The 17,941-nt window shown below is 39.2% G+C and overlaps 3 protein-coding genes and 2 pseudogenes across 5 annotated transcripts; 3 read left to right on the top strand and 2 right to left on the bottom strand.

Annotated features, from left to right (window-relative positions):
• Positions 1–1,049: 1,049 nt before the first annotated feature.
• Positions 1,050–4,959, bottom strand: APTX (APRATAXIN-like protein). Of its 2 annotated transcripts, XM_086249398.1 has the most exons (7): positions 4,589–4,959; positions 4,367–4,488; positions 3,261–4,207; positions 2,837–2,985; positions 2,316–2,704; positions 1,956–2,126; positions 1,050–1,520 (listed from the first exon to the last, which is right to left on the bottom strand). In XM_086249398.1, exons 1-7 carry the CDS (start codon positions 4,617–4,619, stop codon positions 1,185–1,187), a joined length of 2,145 nt encoding a protein of 714 aa, XP_086105524.1. In that variant the 5' UTR covers positions 4,620–4,959; the 3' UTR covers positions 1,050–1,184. The 2 variants fall into 2 exon arrangements, with proteins under 2 accessions (XP_086105524.1, XP_086105523.1); XM_086249397.1 differs by having other exon boundaries at positions 2,316–2,985; positions 4,589–4,958.
• A 648-nt stretch (positions 4,960–5,607) lies between these two features.
• LOC147281410 (receptor-like protein 7) lies at positions 5,608–11,933 on the top strand. Its single transcript, XM_086249396.1, has 2 exons — positions 5,608–8,577; positions 11,800–11,933. Exons 1-2 carry the CDS (start codon positions 5,654–5,656, stop codon positions 11,810–11,812), a joined length of 2,937 nt encoding a protein of 978 aa, XP_086105522.1. The 5' UTR covers positions 5,608–5,653; the 3' UTR covers positions 11,813–11,933.
• On the bottom strand, positions 8,929–10,776 carry LOC147281412 (ferritin-2, chloroplastic-like). Of its 2 annotated transcripts, XM_086249402.1 has the most exons (8): positions 10,642–10,776; positions 10,464–10,547; positions 10,320–10,380; positions 10,099–10,186; positions 9,799–9,860; positions 9,581–9,639; positions 9,402–9,465; positions 8,929–9,283 (listed from the first exon to the last, which is right to left on the bottom strand). In XM_086249402.1, the coding sequence occupies exons 2-6, from the start codon at positions 10,511–10,513 to the stop codon at positions 9,616–9,618; spliced, it is 285 nt and encodes a 94-aa protein (XP_086105528.1). In that variant the 5' UTR covers positions 10,514–10,547; positions 10,642–10,776; the 3' UTR covers positions 8,929–9,283; positions 9,402–9,465; positions 9,581–9,615. The 2 variants fall into 2 exon arrangements, with proteins under 2 accessions (XP_086105528.1, XP_086105526.1); XM_086249400.1 differs by lacking the exon at positions 8,929–9,283 and having other exon boundaries at positions 9,292–9,465; positions 9,581–9,860.
• On the top strand, positions 11,294–11,788 carry LOC147281411 (uncharacterized; annotated as a pseudogene).
• Positions 11,934–13,369: 1,436 nt separating the features above from the next.
• Positions 13,370–17,238, top strand: LOC147281409 (receptor-like protein 6; annotated as a pseudogene).
• The last annotated feature ends 703 nt before the right edge of the window (positions 17,239–17,941 follow it).

Here is a 17,941-nt window from a genome sequence, read left to right as displayed (position 1 = left end):
CTTACACCCTCTGAGGTTTATCGGCTTTTCACATACACCCCTTGGGGTTTCAATAATTACACATACACCCCTTAAGGTTTTAAAACTGTTACATATAACCCCCTATAGTGAGATGAAAATGATGAGAAATTATGTAAAAAAGCATGCTAAAGGATTAAATAGCCTAATAAAATTATTCAAGGTATAAGGTCCAACCTGAATACAAATATTTTCTTTTTTATTTATTTATTTATTTTTCTTGTAGGGGGTTATATGCAACAGTTTTAAAACCTCAGGGGGTGTATGTGTAATTATTGAAACCCCATGGGGTGTATGTGAAAAGCCGATAAACCTCAGGGGGTGTAAGTGTAATTAACTCCCCAAATGAATTGTGAAATTCACAACACGTTTGTGATGATAATTCATGTGTTGCACAACATTGTTAATTATCTAGTATGAGCAGCCGTCATTTTCTCATCATCTGCCAGCATTGGTTGACCTGAACCGTCAATCAAAATATCTCTAAATGTGTCGTTCTATAATTGCTCGGTCATTGTCATGCACAGATGGATTGGTCTCGAATCTCGATGGTGTTGTGGAATATTCTGTGCATGATAAAGAAAGGACAAAGAGGAGTTATAAAATATCTCATTTTTCTAATCTACTAAACCGGTAGACCTTGAAGATGTTTTTTTTTTTTTTTTGTGGCTAAAGACCTTTTTTTTTTGGCCAAAGACCTTGAAGATGTTTTAAGCGATGGATTTTTAAAGTTGCCGATTCATGGAATCTGAATAATAAAAAAGAAAAAAAATATATATCCTAGACTCGATATTAGAATCCTAAATCCTATGTCGACTTCAAATTATATTATTATACTGTAACAAAAATGTGTGAATACTTAAATTAGTATAAAAATCTTCGCCTTCCAATTATTATGGGCCCATTGTCCCATTGTGAGGCCTCTGTAGCCAGATGTTCCTTGGTTCGAATCTATCAAGTGAAATAACAATTTCCATTTGCGAGTCCTCGATTAGAAAGCACTTTACTACCAACCAGCCTCCACAGAAAAAACAAACTTGTGAGAATTCAGAATCATGAAAAGCCATACCAAGGATCTCATTACCAGTACCCGGTTGGGCCATCAAAGAGCTTTTGTTTATATTTATATACAACAAAATTTCAATGAGATACTATGGCTTGTACACCTACGGATCAATGCTAGCATTGCTTGGTGCAAGCACTAGACGACCATTTTGGAGTAGGGCGTTTGGAAAGGGGGAACGACAGTTGCTAATGTGCGATTTTAATCGGGGTATGTTGGGGTGAGCACTTCTACATCGGTGACATCGTAACTCCATAGACAACAGGCTAGCTTCGTCTTTAAGTTTTGCTTTTCCATCGCTACTGACTTCCTCTATTACATCCACAGAGTCTCGAAAGAAGGCAGTAGTAAAGGAGTTCCAATGTTTCTTATTCTTCAAATGGGTAGAATCAAAGTCCTGGCTGATAACATGTAGGTGCAGCTGTCTCATTGATGGGGCCTGCAACAGAAGATAACCCAAAATGCTTATTAGGCATTCTCACTTTTCAGCTCCCTAATTGGGGCTATCAGTAATAATTTTCACTTAACTTTTCGTTCTTTCATATCTCTTGCTTCCTACTTTGCTACAGAAGTATGTTCAAGGGCTAAAGGCATAGGTTAATGTTATTCTCAAGAGAGATGGAACAATGATGGAGGAGAAGACACATTTCTAATAGTGCCAACTACGATGGCACTCATGATTTCCATAAAGAAATTCCTGCCCAACACTAAAGAGTTGCTTCTATCATTTACACCTAATCTGATATAAGAGATTATTTTCTCTGTACTAACCCAACCAACCCTTTAGCAACCAGGTCAAGGCAAAACGGTTTCAAAAGACAATGTTAGAGAAAACATATATAACAATGAGCTCTCAGCAAAGTATCATGCATACCGAGTGATATCCAAGGCGAAAGATCAGTGATGAATCATCATGCAAGAACTTCTCAGCCCACTTCAAACCAACAGCATGCATTGCCCTTAACAACTGAAGGTGTTCTTTACCTACATCTGCCAGGCAATCGAGACCATCATATCGCGCCACCACCAGAAGATGCCTTTTTGCCTGCAAATTCCAAAATTTTTTAATCAACTAAAAGTCTAAAACATAGAAGAGGAGGTAAATTTTTATAGAATTTTCATTTATGATTGAGAGTGAAAAAAAAATTTTGATTCGTCCGCGATAAGATTCATTCAAGAAAGGATCATATATTTGGGGTAAGTATTCTTTTTGAACATTATAGGTGTGACTTACCTTTGGAAAAAGATCATTTACTACAACAACATCACATGATATCTCTAGTAAAGAATCCCTTTGATTCTCTGGGTTCATGGAAAGGTTGTAGAGAGCCTGAGCCCATGACCCCCAGGATTTAGTCTTGCTTCCATCTGGCTTCTTGTTGATCTGGTTCACTTTTCCAGCATTTGAACCAGAGCCATCTTCAGTTTCATCCTGATATCCTTTACTCCTTTTGCTCCTCTCAGAATTATCAAGACCCTCTCTCTTAATCTTTTGATCACTGTTTGCAGACTGATTTCTAGTGGCACCCTCAGGGTGATCTTGTGACTCTGACAGCTGTGACTCAAAGTTTTCAATGCTTCCCTTGGGTAACTTTGCTTGGGTCCTCACAATTGATGCAAAACCTTCAAAAAGAAAAGTGTAAGCCTCACTCAGAATTTTGCAACCTTTACTATAGTCATTGTTGAGACAATTTGGTCTCTGTGGGTTCATGTTGGGTCCAAGAACATGTATGACATGGGTTACTCCTTCCTTACAAAACAAGGGAGAAGTTGAAGGGAGAGGAACGACTACAGCATTCCCAGGAAGCAGAGATTTGGCTTTTTCTTTGGTTGCAACTTGTAAGGCTGGACCTGCAGCACTGAAGATTGCAGCATTGACACCTCCACCACCAGGTTTAAGTCGCCTGCACCAGAATAATCGTTTTTTATCTACTTTATTTATGGCATTAATTTTATATTCATAAAGGTAATAGTGGTGAAGAAAGACATATCCAACTTTACATTACAGCTGAGTGGGCAACAGAAGCAATCCTAATTCAGCATAATTCTATACACCATGTTTGGTTGGACAGAGTAAAAAATGCTAACATTTCCCAGTTTTATTATTTCAATATTCTGTATTACCGTGATGAAACATTTACATCTATATTAGATACACAGAATTCCTAAGAAAGCTTACCAATTAGCAGCATTGGCTATTACATTGCAGCGTAAACCTCCTTTTGAATAAAGTTGAGTGATATCTCCTACAAATGTGAAGAACTTGTTGGAATTCATGTTTTTCTGTGAAGCTTTACCCCTTACCAAAGACAAAATCTTTGATTTATGACTCAAGTCCACCAAAACAAGCCTAGCATTTCCAAGCTTATTCACAAACTCCGTAACTTTTTCAACAATAATGTCAGATGCCTTCTCCAGGTCAAATTGAAAATCTGCTGTTGAAATAGATGGAAATGCCAGAGTGGGAGCATCATTAAGAGAAACATCACCACCCATGGAGCCTGTGACTGGCTCTTCACCTTCCACTAACTCCATACCAGCATTTTCAGATAATGAACCTGTTCCTTTCGAGCAAGTATCCCTTTTCTCAGTAATTTGAGGAGCATCAGAACCCCCAACACTCTTTGAAATCAATTCAGCATTACCAGGAACATCTGTTTTCTTTAAGAACTTCATTATACCGAGTTGAATTGTCGCGCCTGGGTTCTTCTGCCCAAAAGAGCCATGGGGTAGTGTATCCAACGGACCAAGTCCACTATATGCACCAACAGCAGATTGAACATCATTCTCATTCTGGCAAAAGGTGATTCTACAAAACCCTTCACTCAGTTTAGGCAGTTCTTTCTTTTGCAGCATTCTATTCACAACTGCAGCAGCTCTTCCGCCTTGCAAGTTTCCTTCATGGCCCGTTCGCTTCACAGACCGTGATATACAAAGCTTGGCAGGAAGATCAAGCACCACAGCATGAACATCAACCTGGGCTCCACCAAGCTTCACAAACTCATCGCGCTGTTCTTTCTCTAGATTGCACCTATCTATAAACACACTCTTCCCGTCCTTCAATGCACCGATTGCACCCTCTATACACTGGACTTTCGTTCCAGCTTTACCACCTTTGATAGTGTCCTACAAAATAACAAGAAAGGCAACTCTAACCAATAGGAAACAAAAAGCCAAATAAACAGTACTCATGAATATCAGAATAAGTCCTCAAAATAGTGATTCGGAACACACTGACGCATTTCATCGAACACATTATACTCAACATAAGATAGAGAGTGAAACCTGACAGACGCGAACCCAGGGACGTGTAGAGGAACCCATAACATGCTCACAGAAGGTGGACTTGCCGCTCCCAGGTGCACCCACCAATATTACGACGATGGGTTTTGCTTGCTTTTCTTTGCCTGCAAATTTCGGTAATGTTAAAAGCGTATACAGGTTCTCTGATCATGAAAGGGGACGACCCAAAACCATAAAACGCAGAGTTTTTGGAAAAGGGCGTACCTTTGGATGTTTCATCAATGTCCATGTCCATATTTTGTAATCTACTGTTCCAGGAGCTCCTTTCGCTTGAGACTGTCACTTTCAAATGTTCAACACCAACAGTTTCTTCTTCCAAAGGAAGGAGCTTCTATTGCCGGGTGCCTGGTGCTTAAATTGTACTCGACCCGAAAATTGTTCCGCACCGATTCGAGAATTGAGATGGGAAATAAGAAATGTGCATGTGACACGTGGAAAAACTTTCCCTAGTCACATTGGAATACATTCATGTAGTTTAGAGGATATGAATGCAGACAAATACTACTAAATTAACAGCTAATTGATCATCAATTTTGTAGTTGTTTATGAATTTTGATTCATGAGAATGGTTTTGGTATTTTGTCCTTAAAAATTTTTATAAGCACTTTCTTTAACACTTAATTAAGTGCAAATAGAAGCTCAACCAGTGGCATTGATAAACTGAGTTGAAGCTAGCTAGCTAGGAGCGAAATTTCACACCGTCTTCCACTCTTCCCAGTTGCTTTCTTTTGGATTCGTCACCTTGGTCAGTCAATAAAGCAGTCTCCTTATGCCAAGCCCTGGCCTACTTATGCCAGTCCCTTTTTCTTCTGTCCCCTGCTTTCAGACAGACAGGCAAAAGACTTCAAAGTCATGCCAACGAAAGTCTCTTGGACGTATTTTACACATCCACTACTCTGCACTTTCCCTCAGCGTCTCTAATATCCAAAGTCAAAGATCCATTTCTTCCTATTCTCGATTAATGATCACTGTCTGTGTTAATTGGAACCCCAGAGCACGCCAATAGTCAGTCAACACTCAATGAAAAAGGTCTACTTATAAACACTGTTTGTCAAGTCGTTTCGTCCTAGTTTACACGTCCAAGTCCCATCATCAATGTAGATTGTAGCTTCGTTCCATTTTCCTGGTTGCATTGGGACTTTGGGAGAGACTTCAAAGTCAAGGCAAAGAGTACAAATCTCATGGAGGCCTTCCCCACCAGGTTAAAAAGCCACCAGACCCATCAGCACTCCTTCACTTTCCCTCAGCATCTCCACAAGATTATCCAAAATGAAAACTTTGCTTTTTTACTTGTTCCTATTCTTCATCACTGCAGTTCACAGCCAGTGTCTTGAAAACCAGCAAACATCATTGCTCCACTTGAAACAAAGCCTTAAATTCCGTACTTCTTATTCCTTCAAGCTTATATCCTGGAATTCAAGTACCGACTGTTGTTCTTGGCTTGGTGTTACTTGCACTAATGGGCAAGTTGTCGGCCTTGACCTTAGTGACGAATCTATCTCCGGTAACATTGACAATTCGAGCCGTCTCTTCGATCTTCAACATCTTCAAAGCCTCGATTTGTCCGGCAACGCCTTCGATAGCTCTCAAATTCCATCTGCCATGGGAAAGCTTATGAATTTGAGGTATCTAAATTTATCCTATGCAGAATTTTCCGGGCAAATTCCTATTGAGATTTCACGCTTGACAAGGTTGGTTATCCTTGATCTTTCTAGAAATTTAGGCTTAAATCTTGAGAACCCGAAGTTAAGCATGCTTATTCAGAATCTCACAAGGCTTGAAGAGTTATATCTTGATGATGTAGATATTTCAGCACAGGGGACTCACTGGTGCCAATCCATATCATCTTCACTGCCAAACCTGAGGGTGTTGAGCTTGTCCTTTTGTGGTCTTTCAGGCCCCATCCATCAGTCCCTTGCTAAGCTTCACTCACTATCTGAGATTCGATTGGATTATACCAATATCTCTGCTCCGTTTCCAGGATTCTTTGCCAATTTCTCAAACTTGACTTCCTTGAGTCTCAGTTCATGCGGGTTGTACGGATCAGTTCCCAAAGAGATCTTCCAGATACCTACTCTACAAACTATTGACCTTTCATTCAACGATCTACTAGAGGGTTCCTTACCAGAATTTCCGAAGAATGGATCTCTTCGATCTTTGAATCTACAGTGGACAAAGTTTTCAGGGTTATTGCCGGACTCTATTGGCAACCTCAAAATGTTGTCTACAATAGACGTTTCAAGTTGCAATTTACTCAATGGGAGTATTCCGCTGTCTCTATTTTCTCTTCCGTCGCTGAAATCCCTTCTTCTTTCCAGCAATCAATTCTCCGGTCAACTCCCGGAATTTTCTAATGTCTCTTCGTCCATGTTGGAATATATTGATTTGAGTAGCAACAATTTGGAAGGCCCAGTACCCATCTCAATCTCGAATTTCCAAAGCCTTTCCGTACTTTTACTTTCTTCAAACAATTTCAGTGTCTCACTTCCCCTTAATGGTCTTCGGCAGCAAAGAAATCTTTCCACTCTTGATCTTTCGTTCAATAACTTGTGGATTAATTACAATGGCATCAATTCTTCTTCATTTTCCTTCTTTCCTGAGGTTAAAACATTGCTATTGGCTTCTGGAAACTTGAGAACATTCCCTGATTTCTTGAGAAATCTATCCAAATTAGACACATTGGACCTTTCAGAAAACCTGATTGATGGCAAGATACCAAATTGGATTTGGAGGCTCAATTCTCTTAAAAGGCTAAATCTTTCTTGTAACTCCTTGGTAAGTCTAGAAGATCCTTTATTGAATATTTCTACTTCTTCTCTAGAAATGCTTGACCTTCATTCTAACCAGCTTCAGGGACAAATCCCTAGTTTCCCACGAGGTGCCTATTATTTGGACTACTCAAGCAATAATTTCAACTCTAGTATGAATTTGGCTGACTTTGGACCCTCCCTTACTTTCATCTCCCTTCGGAGCACTAACCTCCATGGGATCATTCCAACATCAGTGTGCACTCTAGACTCTCTTGTGGTACTTGATCTGTCCAATAATTCTCTGACTGGCACGATTCCCTCGTGCATGCCTGCAATGCCGTGGCTTGCAGTACTTGATTTAAGGAGAAACAGCCTTGCTGGGACTATTTCTGATAACTTTCCTGAGGATTGTGGTTTACAAACTCTAGACCTTGGTGAAAATCAGTTACAAGGTCAATTTCCAGAATCTCTAGCCAACTGCACAAATTTAGAGGTTTTAAATCTTGGAAACAATCAGATAACAGACACCTTTCCATGCTTGTTGAAGAATATATCCTCCTTGCGTGTCCTTTCTTTGCGGTCCAATAAATTTTATGGAGGCATTGGATGTCCCGAGACCAATGGCACCTGGCCAATACTGCAAATCATAGACATAGCCTACAACAACTTCAGTGGTGAAATACCTGGAAGAGCTTTGACATCCTGGCGGGCAATGATGGCTAACAAAGATGATGCCCCATCAGAGCTCGAACATCTTGCCTTTGTAGGATTCAATAATAGTTATCAGGATGCAATAATAGTTACCAACAAAGGTAGAGAGATGGAGCTAGTAAAGATTCTAACCGTCTTCACGTCAATGGACTTCTCGTGGAACAAATTCAACGGATCAATACCAAAGGAAATGGGAGAACTCACAGCACTTTATGCTCTCAACTTGTCCAGTAATACTCTTACTGGTGAAATACCATCTTCATTTGGTAATTTGCATGAACTTGAGTCCTTAGACCTCTCAAACAACAAGCTGGGAGGGAAAATTCCCCGAGAGTTTGCAAAACTCAATTTCCTTTCATTCTTGAATCTCTCAAATAATCAATTGGTCGGCAGGATCCCAACCAGTACTCAGTTTTCAACATTTAACAAAACTTCCTTCGAAGGTAACAAAGGATTATGGGGCCCTCCTTTGACGGCAGATGAAAGACCAGGGTCGTCACCACCGTCAAATGGAAGCCATCCAGATTCTGGACATGGTGAGATTGATTGGGATGTTCTAAGTGTTGAAATTGGAGTCATATTTGGGTTTGGAATTGCCATTGCGTCACTTGTGTTTTGCAGGAGATGGAGGATATGGTATTACAGAGCTATGTATAACATGCTTCTCAAGATATTCCCTCAGCTGGAAGAAAGAATTGGTAATCACAGAAGACATGTTCACATAAATCAAAGGTGGTGATTATGAAGAGAAATGCTTATGAAGTTGCTCTCCTTCATGCTTGGGGCTCACCCTGGCGGTTCTTTATTTCAATATTCCAAGAATTAAAAATAAAAAATTGTGCTTCTGCTGTCACTTCTGTTTGGCCTAGCTTGTTTTGGCCTTCATTTTAGTTCTTTGTATTTGTGGTTTCTATGTTTATTTGTATTGTTCTGTTTGTTTGATATCATGAACGTTTACTCTGTTTGGCCTTGATTTTGAACTCTTTGCTCTGTTTGCGTGGTCACGCCTTGTTTGTATTAGGAATTTGGTGCATAACGTAGGCCAAGAGTCCAAAAGCTTTGGACACCAATATCACCAATCAATTACGCGAGGAATCTGACATGTCCCACTTAATTATATAACTTCATTTATATGTATATAACAGTCATAGGATTCATGAATTCTGAACTAAAAATCACATCTTCACTTCTGGATATCCTTGAATGAAAGACTTGACCAACAGTAAGTTTACTCTGTTGAAGGCTGCTAGCAATGTGTTCTACAAAGACAATAGGATATCCTATATGAGTTTCCAACTGTCATCAGCTTTTCCTAAATAATTATACATATTTCTGCAGAGAAAGGACATCAAAACATTAAAAAGCTAACAGCAAGCTCTAGTTTTTCAAAGTGCAGCATCACCCTCATGAAGGAGCTTTTGATCAAAGTGCCACACTCCTGCAAGCCGCAGAACAACTCATTTAGAGTCCATAAAGTAAGAGGGGAGGGACAAAATTGAGTTAATTTCAAGGAAAATATGATGTTGAAGGGCTAAACTACGAAATCTGTTTCAGACCATGGCCTTTTCCAACCATCCTCAGTTGAGTTACATATTCAGCTATCTTCTTAATGGCTTAAACCTGTACACAATAAATACATGAATAAATGATTAGTCTGTTGCCAGTGTTATTCCAGAAAGTGTTTTCTCTGGCACTTTTATGTCTTGTGTAGAATAGAAAATGTGTTTCACTTCACCTGCTCAGTCAGAAACTCGCACTCGATAGAATCTGTCAATTGTGCTTCATTGTTATGCTCTGCCACATGTTTGTGATCAACAACAGAACAAGTGTATATCATGATAAAGAGAATTTTAAATGGAAAAAGAAAGGGTCAAATGCAAATCAGACTGAGACACCACGAGCTATATTAATGAACTGAAAAAAAAGAAATCTCATATCATGGAGATGTATTACCCTATGCAAGCTCAGGAGTTTTTCATTTGTCAGCTTCTCCAAAGACAATGCTAATTCCATAGCTGCACCAAGCAATTAATGACAGCGAGGTTATTAGAGAGCACAATTTAAAATACTGTTCAAGACAGTATCACAGCTTGTCACTTCCACAAAGTAGAACATAAATTGAATCAGTAAAAGGAAAAAGAAAAACCCTGAATTCAGCAGTAATTACCAAAAAGCTTGACTATAATAAAGAAATTAGTGCATAAATCTCCACTTGCAGGTGTAGTTTTACTAAAAACAAATTAACAATCTTACCATACAGTGCATCTTCCTTCTCTGCATGCTCAAACTCTGAAGGGGGGCTTATTATAGAGTGTAATTTTACTCTTCCACCACGTGTGTTCTGAGCATAATGGTAATAATATCAGATAGTATTCCAATACAAGACAATAGAAAACACATAAAACATGTATCTTCCATTAATTCTTGTTGATGAGAAAAATAAACAGACTGGGCAGGCAATTGAGTTTAATTACCTGATATTTTATCAGCTTTTCAGCATGTTCTCTTTCTTCCTCACTTGATTCCTTGTAAAACCTGATTGAGACATAACCATACATTAATTCTTAAAACCATTACATACACTATGTAACGAGATTTTCGGGATTTGTGTGGTTTACTTGGCAAGACCCTTGAGAGCAATGTTGTCCCTGTCAAAATATGCAAACATGGCATGGTACACATATGACACATTGTATTCCACACTGTCACACAAACAAAACCATGTAATTAATCAGAACAAAAATCATTAATAATCCAATTGAAAGTAGATTCAAATAAGAACATAGAGATACACACTTGATCTGCTCATTTATTGCAGCTTCGCACTCATCTGCATAACTCTGGCGAGCAAGTGAAAGCTGAGGGGACACAGGAACAACAAGAGCATCCTTCTTGACCTCTTCAAACGGCTGAAACACCACACCAGTCAGCGGCACAGTGTTCGACGCAGTAACCACAAACTTGTTGGGTTTTCTCTGCGGATTAAGACTCAGAGCCAAAGCATGCTTCAGGGTAGAAGTGGAAGATCCAACTTTTGAGCATAACAAGAGGTCCGCTTGCTTGTTTGAACAAGAAAAAGCTGAAACCGGCCTCAGGGGACATTGGTTTTATGGCTTAGAATCAGATTAGCTGAAATGGGTTTTCTAAAAACAGAGATTTTCTACAAGAATTTGGACTGGAAATTGCAGAGAAGGAATTGGAGAAAGGTGGGTGAGGCAATGTGAGAGGCTGAGAGTGGGTTGAGGGGGTATATAGGGAAGTGGTGGAGACCAGCTGGCATGGGCTTTATTCTCAACCGTCGGATCAGAAAATATGTGGAGGGTTAGGATTAGAACACGTGTACAGGCGTGTGGCGACCTCGTGTGGTCTATCCAGTACCGTAGAATCTGGCCATAATATCCGTTCCACGTTGCAATCTTAGTATACTCAAAATTTTGTCTTCTTTAGTATGTCTCTCTATGCTCTCAACTTGTCCAGTAATACTCTTACTGGTGAAATACCATCTTCATTTGGTAATTTGCATCAACTTGAGTCCTTAGACCTCTCAAACAACAAGCTGGGAGGGAAAATTCCCCGAGAGTTTGTAAAACTCAATTTCCTTTCATTCTTGAATCTCTCAAATAATCAATTGTTCGGCAGGATCCCAACCTGTACTCAATTTTCAACTTTCCCAAAACTTCCTTCGAAGGTAACAAAGGATTATGGGGGCCTCCTTTGACGGCAGATAAAAGACCAGGGTCGTCACCACCACCGTCAAGATTGGTATGTTCTAAGTGTTGAAATTGGATATATATTTGGCTTTGGAATTGCCATTGCGTCACTTGTGTTTTGCAGGAGATGGAGGATATGGTATTACAGAGCTATGTATAAACATGCTTCTCAGAATCTCAAGATATTCCCTCAACTGGAACAAAGAATTGGTAATCACAGAAGACATGTTCACATAAATCAAAGGTGGAGACGTTGAAGTGATTATGAAGAGAAGTGCTTATGCAGCTGGTTTCCTTCATGCTTGGGGATCACCATGGCGTACTTTATTTCAATATATCCAAGAAATAAGAAATGTATATTATGTCGTAGTCAATGTGGAATATATATATTATGTTGTGTTGTTTTTTTTTTCTGTGGTCAGATATTATGTTGTGTGAGCTCAAACCATAAAACTATCTTTGTTTCATTCATTTTTGTTTGTTGTGAAGTTTCAATGGATGGGTTGAAGTTGAACCGTACATATTGAAACTTGAAGCCAACGTTAAAAGGAAAGCAACATGAATCAAACAGGTTGACTTAATCGTGCATCTTTTGTTTGGTCTAACTTGTTTCACTCTGATTTGAGCTCTTTGCTTTTGAGGTTTCTCTTTTTGTTTCTATCATTCTGTTTGTTTGATATGATGAACGGTTACTCTGTTTTGGCCTTGATTTTAAACTGTTTGCTCTGTTTGCTTGGTTACGTTTTTTATGTATTACTACTTCTGTTTATTCGGGTTGAGATAGACGGGGAATGATTTTAACGTTTATCCAAAAGAAAGATTCTATTGCCGGTGCCTGGTGCTTGGCATAAACTTAAAATTGTCGTTGACACGAAAATTGTTCCACACCGATTCCATTAAACACTTCTTCTTGAGATGCCAGGATATATAAAATGTGCATGTGACACGTGGAAAGAAAAATTTGACCTAGTCACTCTGGAATATATTCATGCATTGTGACTTGAGAGGTTGTCCACAAACAAAATACCCAATTTTATGTTTTTAGTTTTTACATTGGAAACGATCATCATGAAGATAATTCGGACTCTTTTATTTGTTCTCCTCATCACTTGAACTCTTAAAAATCGTGGGGAAGTGAGAGTTGACTCTTTCATAATGTAATGCAGTGGGAAATTGTTCCAAAGATCTATAATTAAATCACCAAGAAGCTCTTGCTTTCGACCATTTTAAATTCAGTTGATTTCTTCAATGATACCCCCTACTTGTAAATTTGTAATAGTAAAAGATACAATACAGTTGCATATAAATTCAAATATTTGAAAGTCGGTTTGTCCTAGCTAGCCTACATGCACTTGAATACACTTTCCTGACTAATCGGAGCTTTTATTGCGAATTTGGCTGTTTTCATGGCATTTTCTGCAGGCGAACTTTCACTCTCTCTTCTCTTCCCAACTTGCTTTTAAGTAACCTAATCAGTCAAAATCAAGAAGAGGTCAACAAGGAAATGAAAGTTTGAAAGCAACATTGAATAAAACAGGTTTATTTAATCATGCTTCTTTTGTGCGGTAGCGTTTGGGATTTCTTGCTGAATGCCTCGGTGGTTTTTCGTTTTGTTTTGTAATGCTCTGTTTGCTCTGTTTGTTTGATCTTTGATGTATCTGGTTTGAGATAGATGGGGATATATTTTAATATCAAGCCAACGTCAAATGTCATGCAGGCCTTTTTCCACCAGAATAAAGCCACCACCAAGTCCATAAACAGCAAAACTGCAGAACCCCTCAGTTTCCCTCAGCGTCCCTTAGAGTTTATCCACAATGAAAACTTTGCTCCATTTCTTCCTATTCTTGATGACTGTTAAGATAGACCACCTCTGTGTTAATGCCATACCAGTTCACAACCTGTGCAATGAAGATGAGCAATCATCATTGCTCCACTTGAAGCAAAGCCTTGTGTTGAATTCTCCTGCTTCCTCCAAGCTTGCATCATGGAATTCAAGTACTGACTGCTGTTCTTGGATTGGAGTAACTTGCACCACCAGTGGCCACGTTGTTGGTCTTGACATCAGCGGTGAACCTATTTTGCATGGAATTGACAATTTGAGCACTCTGTTTGATCTAAGTCATCTTCAGAGCCTCAAATATGCAGATAACGGATACTGTCGCTCTCAAATTCCATCTTCAGTCGGAAAGCTTACGAATTTGAGGTATCTAAATTTATCCGATAGTGCTTTTCCGGGCAAATTCCCATTGAGATTTCACGCTTGACAAGGTTGGTTATCCTTGATCTTTCTAGAAATTACAACTTACAACTTGAGAAACCGAATTTAAGCATGCTGGTTCAGAACCTCACACAGCTCACAGAGTTGCATCTTGATGGCGTAAATATATCAGCACAGGGGGCTGACTGGTGTCAAGCCATATCATCTTCACTTCCAAACATGAGGGTTTTGAGCTTGGCTCAAACTTATGTTTCAGGCCCTATTTATGAGTCCCTTGCTAAGCTTCAGTCTCTGTCCGTTATTAGATTGGATGATAATCATATCTCTGCTCCAGTTCCTGGATTTCTTGCTAACTTTTCAAAATTGACTTCCTTAAGTCTCAGATCATGCGGGTTGTATGGAATATTTCCCAAAGAGATCTTCCAGTTACCTACATTAAAGACTATTGACCTACAGTATAATATCCGGCTTCAGGGTTCCTTACCAGAATTTCCCAAGAATGGATCTCTTCGGCTTCTGCTTTTGAGCTTCACAAACTTCTCAGGGTTATTGCCGGACTCTATTGGCAACCTCGAAATGCTATCAGAAATAAGTCTTTCAGGGTGCAATTTCTATGGATCAATCCCAAAGTCCATGGCCAACCTGACACAATTGGTTTCTTTAGACATGGCCGAGAACAAGTTTAATGGATCGATCAATTCTATTCATTGGGAAAACCTTACTAATTTGGTGAGTCTCTACTTGAGTTCCAATCTATTCGTTGGAGGCATTCCCTCGTCTCTGTTTTCTCTTCCATTGCTGCAATCACTAGTACTTTCCAACAATACATTCTCTGGCCAATTCCAAGAATTTCCTAACGTCTCTTCGTACGTATTAAACATCGTTTTTTTGAGTTTGAACAATTTGGAAGGGCCAATACCCATGTCTATTTTTAATCTACACGGGCTTCAGTTTCTTTCACTTTCTTCAAACAACTTTAGTGGCTCATTTCCTCTGAATGGTCTTCAGCAGCTCAGAAATCTTTATGCTCTTGATCTTTCATACAATAGATTGCTGTTTACTTACAGTGGCACCAATTCCTCATATTCTTCCTTTCCTCAAATGGATGCATTGATATTAACTTCAAACAAGTTGACAACGTTTCCTGATTTCTTGAGACATCAATCAAGATTAACCTACTTGGACCTTGCAGAAAACCAAATTCATGGCGAGATACCCAACTGGATTTGGAGGCTCAATGATCTTGAAGTACTAAATCTTTCATGCAACTCTCTTGTAACTCTAGAAGGTCCTTTACTCAATCTCACTCCCTCTTCTCTATATTCACTTGACCTTCATTCCAACCAGCTTCAGGGGCAATTCCCAATTTTCTCATCACCTGATATTTATTATATTGATTATTCAAGGAATAATTTCAACTCAAGCATACCAACAGACATTGGTGATTTCTTAATGTACCCCAATTTCTTCTCTCTTTCAAGCAACAACCTCCATGGGACCCTTCCAGAATCAATCTGCAATTCACCATCTCTTTCAGGTTCTTAATCTGTCCAATAATTCACTGAGTGGAGTGATTCCCCAGTGCTTGACTACAATGAGGACTCTTGCAGTACTTAATTTAAGGAGAAACAACCTTACTAACAACAATTCTTATAAATTTCATAAAGATTGCAGTTTGGAAACTCTAGACCTCAGTGGAAATCAAATAAAAGGTCAGGTTCCAGAATCTCTAGCCAAGTGCACAAAGTTAGAGGTTTTAAATCTTGGAAACAATCAGATAACAGACACCTTCCCATGCTCGTTGAAGAACACATCCACCTTGCGTGTCCTTGTCTTGCGATCCAACAAATTTTATGGACGCATTGGATGTCTGGAGACCAATGGCACCTGGCCAATACTTCAAATCATAGATCTCGCTCACAACAATTTCAATGGTGAAATACCAGGAACATCTTTGAAAACCTGGCAGGCAATGATATCTAACGAAGATGATGCCTCATCGAAGCTCAATCACATTCAATTTGAGGATTACTCAGAGGAGATTTATTATCAGGATGCAATAACAGTCACCAGCAAAGGTTTAGAGATGGAGCTGGAAAAGATTCTGACTGTCTTCACCTCGATTGACTTCTCAAGCAACAAATTCGAGGGGCGGATACCTGGGGAAATCGGAGAATTCAAATCACTACGTATCCTCAACTTGTCCAATAATGCTTTCACAGGAGAAATCCCATCATCAATGGGCAACTTGCAACAGCTTGAGTCCTTAGACCTCTCAAAGAACAACTTGAACGGGGAAATTCCACCACAGTTTGCAAAACTTACTTTCATTTCATTCTTGAATCTCTCCAATAATCAATTGGTTGGCAGGATCCCAACCAGCACTCAGTTTTCGACATTTCCAAAATCTTCCTTCATAGGTAACAAGGGATTATGGGGGCCTCCTTTGACGGGAGATGACATTCAAGGGTTGTCACCACCAACATCAAAAGCAAGTCATTCAAATTTTTGGCATGAGATTAATGGGGATGTTGTAAGTGCTGAAATTGGAGTTATTGTTGGCTTTGGAATCGTCATTGGGCCACTTGTGTTTTGCAAAAGATGGAGGACATGGTACTACGAAGCTGTGGAGGATGTGGTTTTTAAGATATTTCCTCGTCTGGATAAAAGAAGTAGTAATCAAGGGAGACATGTACATGTTTACAAGAATCGAAGGTGGAGACATTGAAATGATTATGAAGAGTGATGCACCCTGACTCCATTGTGCTTGGGCTAACCCTGGCTTTATTGGACGTGCAAGGCTGGTTCGATCTATGGTATATGATTGGTGAAGTTTTCATGCATAAACTTCAAAAACAGAGAAGTTTACTTTGAGTATTCCAAGATTGCTCATAAGCTTATTTTAATTATCTGGAGTCTTGTATATTAAAATTTAAGGAGAAACAACCTTACTGGCACTATTCCTGCTGAATTTCCTGGAGATTGTAGTTTAAAAAATCTGGATCTCAATGGAAATCAAATAGAAGGTCTGTTACCAAAATCTCTAGCTATGTGCACAATGTTAGAGGTTTTAAACCTTGGAAACAATCAGATGATGGATACATTTCCGCTCTTGTTGAACAACATATCCACCTTACGCGTTCTTGTTTTACGATCCAACAAATTTTATGAGGAACTTGGTCAATGCTTCAAATTGTTGACCTAGCTAACAACAATTTCAATGGAGAAATACCAGGAAGATGCTTGATGACCTGGAGGGCAATGAAGAGCAACACAGATGATGCTCTACGAGAGCTCAATCAGCTTCAGTTGCCGTTCTTAAAAGACGATCAAGCTTATTATCAAGATACAGTTACGGTTACCAGCAAAGGTCAAGAGATAGAGCTAGTCAAGATTCTAACTATCTTCACCTCACAAGTGAAATTCCACCATCACTTGGTAATTTGCGACAACTTGAGTCCTTAGACCTGGCAAAGAACAACCTGAGCGGCCAAATGCCGCCACAACTTGCGAAACTTACTTTCCTTTCATACCTTAATCTCTCAAATAATCAACTAGTCGGCATGATCCCAACCAGTACTCAGTTTTCACATTTCCCAAAGCTTCCTTCACAGGTAACAAAGGATTATGAGTTAACCAGTTCAGGTTACACTTTAAAGGTCACATACCCAAAGCCTTGCATAACCAAAGCTGTACACTTGGGTTAAGTAAACTGACTTATCTTAAATAGTCTAACCACATCTAACTAATCTTTAAAAGATGCCATGTCAGTAACCATTTTCTAACCTTTGATTATGAGATTGCTGACTAGACAATTAGTCATCTGGTGACTCATTATCCCTTTCAACCAGCTATTTTTCTTTCAACTTTTGTTCCTGTCAAGTTTCAATAGATGGATAAGATTATATCAAAAGCCATGAAAAAAGAAAACAAATCAGCAACAAGAGCAATATTATAACGAACAGAAGGCTCTCTCTTACCAATTCCATGAGCTAGATTTTCAGCCAAACTTAAAAGGACATGCATCAAAATATGAAACCAAGTTTTGTGGCTTATAACAGCTCTAAGTTATCCCAGTTAAATTGCCTTATCTGCCTTCACCTTCAAGCTCTGCCTTGGACCATTTTTGAAGCCATTTAATTACTTTAATGATGAGTCTTAGCTAGTT

Source organism: Dryas octopetala, chromosome 6 (assembly GCF_963921425.1).
Source record: "Dryas octopetala chromosome 6, drDryOcto1.1, whole genome shotgun sequence".
Lineage (NCBI taxonomy): Eukaryota > Viridiplantae > Streptophyta > Magnoliopsida > Rosales > Rosaceae > Dryas > Dryas octopetala.
The sequence above is the reverse complement of the archived record's forward strand: the minus strand, read 5'-3'. Positions and strand labels throughout refer to the sequence as shown.

Excerpts from the sequence above, each read along its gene's own strand:
- APTX (XM_086249397.1), bottom strand. The coding sequence starts at position 4,619 with ATGGACATGGACATTGATGAAACATCCAAAG. Across the intron at positions 2,127-2,315 it reads TAAATGATCTTTTTCCAAAG|GCAAAAAGGCATCTTCTGGT; the intron begins GTAAGTCACACC and ends TGGAATTTGCAG. Across the intron at positions 1,521-1,955 it reads TTCGCCTTGGATATCACTCG|GCCCCATCAATGAGACAGCT; the intron begins GTATGCATGATA and ends CTTCTGTTGCAG.
- LOC147281410 (XM_086249396.1), top strand. The coding sequence starts at position 5,654 with ATGAAAACTTTGCTTTTTTACTTGTTCCTATTCTTCATCACTGCAGTT.
- LOC147281412 (XM_086249400.1), bottom strand. The coding sequence starts at position 10,513 with ATGTTTGCATATTTTGACAGGGACAACATTGCTCTCAAGGGTCTTGCC. Across the intron at positions 10,381-10,463 it reads GCTCTCAAGGGTCTTGCCAA|GTTTTACAAGGAATCAAGTG; the intron begins GTAAACCACACA and ends TGTCTCAATCAG. Across the intron at positions 10,187-10,319 it reads AAAAGCTGATAAAATATCAG|AACACACGTGGTGGAAGAGT; the intron begins GTAATTAAACTC and ends CATTATGCTCAG.